At 60.4% G+C, this 4,400-nt stretch overlaps 1 protein-coding gene across 1 annotated transcript; it reads right to left on the reverse strand.

Moving 5' to 3' along the window:
- Positions 1–432: 432 nt before the first annotated feature.
- LOC113962648 (non-receptor tyrosine-protein kinase TYK2-like) lies at positions 433–4,194 on the reverse strand (the record flags this gene model as incomplete). Its single annotated transcript, XM_027673404.1, has 7 exons — positions 3,715–4,194; positions 2,725–2,898; positions 2,445–2,602; positions 1,625–1,748; positions 1,328–1,520; positions 1,132–1,238; positions 433–609 (listed from the first exon to the last, which is right to left on the reverse strand). Coding segments are annotated over exons 1-7 (1,413 nt in total), but the record flags the coding sequence as incomplete, so codon positions are not given.
- Between the last annotated feature and the right edge of the window lie 206 nt (positions 4,195–4,400).

Raw genomic sequence — 4,400 nt, forward strand, 5'->3', positions numbered from 1 at the left:
CCCCCCTGGATTCATATTCCAGCCCCTGGAGCTGTGTCCCAGCCCTTGGAGTCACATTCCAACCCCCCGAGCCATATTCCAGCTCTTTCGGAGCCATATTTCAACGCCCTGGATCCATATTCCAGCCCCTGGATCCGTATTCCAGCCCTTGCAACCACATTCCAACCCCTGGAGCCGTGTTGCAGCCTTGGATCCGTATCCCATTCCCTAAAGCCACATTCCAGCCCCTGGGAGCCACATTCCAGCCCCTGGAGCCACATTCCATCTCCTCCAACCACGTTCCATCCCCTGGATCCATATTCCACCCCCTGGAGCCACATTCCAGCCCCTTGAGCCACGTTCCACCCCTCAGCTGCACATTCCACCCCCTGGATCCGTCTCCCACCCCTCAGATCCCATTTTTCCCCTGTATCCTGCCCGGGGGGGTCTCACCAGGGCGATGTCCCTGTGACTGGGATCCAGGACTTTGAGGATGACGTGCATCTCCCGGCTGTTGTTGTTCTGCTCCGTGGAAAAGTACTCGGCCTCGTCGTCGTTCCCGGAATTCCCGCAGACGCTCAGGACCCCGTCGTAGATGTTGGTCCGGGTGCCCTGGCCCAGGTGGGCTCGCTGGGAAAACAGGGACAAGGGCGAGGGTTGGACCCTCTGGAATGGTGATGGGAGGGTGGGAATCCTCATCCCACCCCCCCCTGGCTTCCCTCTGTATCCCACTGTGGGAAAAGCTGCTTCCACGGGGATATTTCCCTCCCTTTTTCCTTGAAAATGGAAGGAAGGAAAGATCAAAACAATCCCAAAATTGGCCCAGGGGGGTGGGATTTGCTCCTGCTCTGGATCCCGGGATCTGGGGTGAATCCTGGGAAGGCAGAGGATCCCTCCCCAATTCCATGAATCCTGGGAAGGCAGAGCAGGTCCTTCCATCCCCAAGAATCCTGGGAAGGCAGAGAGGATCCCTCCCCAATTCCATGAATCCCAGGAAGACAGAGCAGCTCCCTCCATCCTCAAGAATCCTGGGAAGGCAGAGAGGATCCCTCCCCAATTCCATGAATCCTGGGAAGTTCAGAGCAGGTCCCTCCACCCCCCAGCCCCGAATCCCGGGAAATCAGAGCATCCCAAATCCCGGGAAAGCGGCACCTGGGTGATCTCGTTCTTGCGGATCTGGTGGAAGCTGAGCTGGGTGAGGTTCAGGATCTGCTTCCCGTTGTCCTTCACCTTCCTGGCGATCAGCAGGTCCGAGATCTCTGGGAGAAGGGAGGGAAGGGCCCCATGAGCTCCTGGATTCCCGGCATTCCCGGCATTCCCGATCCCAGGGGCTGATCCGTGTCCGTACCTCCGGGTCTGGGGGGGCAGCACCTCTTCACGGAGAAGTTTTCCTCCCCGGAGCGGAGGGTGCAGCCCTTGAGCACGTCCAGGAGCTCCCGCAGGGAGGGGAATTCCCGATCCCAGCCTTCCAGCACGAAGGAATCTCCCTTCTTCTGGATCCGGAACTGCCGGAACTTGAAGGCTCCCGGCGTTCCCGGAGCCTGGAAAAGCGGAGTCGGGGCAGGGGAGCGGCGGCTCTGCGGCTCCCAGCTCATCCCAGGGGCCCGCGATTCCCGGGAATTCCACGCTGGGAATTGCCTCCTACCTGCTGGTGGCTCCTCTTGGCCACGGTGAGGATCATCCGGTTGAAATCCAGGACGCTCCAGCGGAGGATGTAAAGCCCTTTCTCCGGCTCTTCCCGGCGGAGTTTGGCAAAAACAAACTCCTCCCTGGGAGCAGGAGACAGGGAAGGGATTGGGACGAGCCCCGAGGACATGGGATGGATCTGGAGGAGCCCCGAGGACACGGGATGGATCTGGATGAGCCCTGAGGAGCTGGAATGGCTCTGGATGAGCCCCGAGGAGATGGAGCTCTCCAGAGGAGTTCCCGAGGGCAGGAAGCAGCTCCAGGGGGGCCCCAAGGACAGGGAACGGCTTGGGATGAACCCAAAGAACAGGGAGTGACTCTGGGAGAGCCCCAGGGACACCTGGATGAGCCCCGAGGACAGGGAATGGCTCTGGATGAGCCCTGAGAACAGGGAATGGCTCTGGATGAGCCCAGTGGACATGGAATGGCTCGGGATGAGCCCTGAGAACAGGGAATGGCTCGGGATGAGCCCAGTGGACATGGAATGGGGTGGGATGAGCCCTGAGGACAGGGAATGGGGTTGGATGAGCCCTGAGGACATGGAATGGCTCTGGATGAGCCCTGAGGACAGGGAATGGTGTTGGATGAGCCCTGAGAACAGGGAATGGCTCGGGATGAGCCCAGTGGACATGGAATGGGGTTGGATGAGCCCCAAGGAGACAAAACACTCCGGGAGAGCTCCGAGGGCAGGAAACGACTCCGGACGAGCTCCAAGGACCGGGAGCAGCTCGGGATGAGCCCCGAGGCCCGGGATCATCCCCCCTTTCCCCCCCACTCACTGCATGGGCCCGTGGATCCCGTTGCGGATGCTCATGAGGAGCCGGGGCGGGGCCACGTCGTGGCACAGGTAATGGCTGGAATCGGCCGTGAGCCGGAAATATCCGTCCACCAGCGACACCAGGGACAGGGCGATCCCGGGGGACGGGAGAGAAACCTCCTGGGAAACAGAAAAACCACCAGGGCTGAGCCCCAAATCTGCTCATCCCCACGGATCCCTCGGCAAACGCCGGGAAAATCCTCCTTGCTCTGGAATTCCGGGAGGGTCCCGATCCCGCTCACCAGGCACTTGTTGTCCTGGCGGTGGATGGAGATCCGGGATTCCTTCAGCACCACGTGGGTGATCTCCCGGAAATCACAGAAGTGGCACCAGGGGGGCTCGGGGTCCTTGGGATCCGGCTCCTTGGTCCTGCTCTTCCTCCCAAAGTAGCCGCGCTGGGAGAAGGTCTCGGGGCTCTGGGGAGGCACAAAGGGGAGAATTCCAGGTTTTCCAGCTGCTGGAGGGGTCGTGGGGGGCACTGGGGAAACCTGGAGATGGTGTGGGATGGGATAGGGATGGGAACGCTGGGAAAGGTGCTGGGCGAACTGGGATAAGCCGGAAAGGAACTCTGGATGCCCAGAGAGCCCAAGGAAAAGCCTGGGAACCATCCGGTGTGGGATGGATTGGGATGGGAGTGGACTGGAATGTTGTGTGGGATTGGGATGGGAATGTCCAGAAAGGCGCCGGGCAAACTGGGATAAGCTCTGGGTGTCCAGAGAGCCCCCAGGAAAACCTGGGAAGCATCCGGTGTGGGATGGATTGGGATGGGGTTGGATTGGAATACCGGATGGGATTTGGGTGGGAATATCAGAAAATGTTCTGGGTAAACTGGGATTAAGCTGGAAAGGAACTCTGGACTCCCAGAGAGCCCAAGGAAAAGCCTGGGAACCATCCAATGTGGGATGGATTGGGATGGGAACGGACTGGAATGTTGCACAGGATTGGGATGGGAACAGACTGGAATGTTCCATAGGATTGGGATGGGAACAGACTGGAATATTGCATGGGATTGGGATGGGAGTGGACTGGAATTTTGCATAGGATTGGGATGGGAACGGACTGGAATGCTGCATGGGATCGGGACGGGAATCCCGGGAAAGGCTCTGGGCAAACCGGGATGAGCTCCGGACACCCCCAGAGTCCCTTGGGAAGCATCCAATGTGGGATTGGGATGGGATGGGATGGGATGGGATGGGATGGGATGGGATGGGATGGGAACAACCCCAACCCACCTCCGGAGGCGCCGGGCGCCACTGGATGCCGGCGGTGCCGGAGACCAGGACGTGGTGTGTGACGGGCGGATCCCGCGGGATCAGGGGCCGTCCCGGCTCCGTTCCCGGCTCCGGAGGGGCTCCATTGGCACAGAGCTGCCCCTTGTCCCCCTCGGCCGCCGTTTCCAGGGAAAGGGCCGGGAAGAGCTCGCTCCCGAAGCGCGGCGCCAGCAGCTCCAGGGTGGCCAAGTACTTGGACATGACGTCGCGCTCCGAGAGCTTCCCGGCGCCCACCGTGTGCCGCTGGAAGCGCCGCAGGAAGCGCCGGAAGACGTTGCGCATCCGGAAGCGCGTCAGGAAGCTGTTCTGCTGGATCTGCCGCTGGAAGGAGCGCGGGATGCACTCCTTGAAGCTGCCCAAGGGAAAAATAAGGGAATGACGGCTCGGGGAGAGCTCGGGAGGGGATTTTCTGCCTTGTCCAGGGTTGCCTGGAATTCCCATCCCGATCCCACACAGCCTTCCAGTCCATTCCCGTCCCAATCCCACACAACATTCCAGTCCATTCCCATCCCAATCCCACGCAATATTCCAGTTCATTCCCATCCCAACCCCACACAACATTCCCATCCCAATCCCAGGCAGCATTCCAATCCATTCCTGTCCCAATCCCACACAACATTCCCGTCCCAATCCCACACAGCATTCCA

The sequence above is a fragment of the Neopelma chrysocephalum genome, unplaced genomic scaffold (genome assembly GCF_003984885.1).
Source record: "Neopelma chrysocephalum unplaced genomic scaffold, ASM398488v2 Primary Assembly neopelma1_184098, whole genome shotgun sequence".
Taxonomy (NCBI): domain Eukaryota; kingdom Metazoa; phylum Chordata; class Aves; order Passeriformes; family Pipridae; genus Neopelma; species Neopelma chrysocephalum.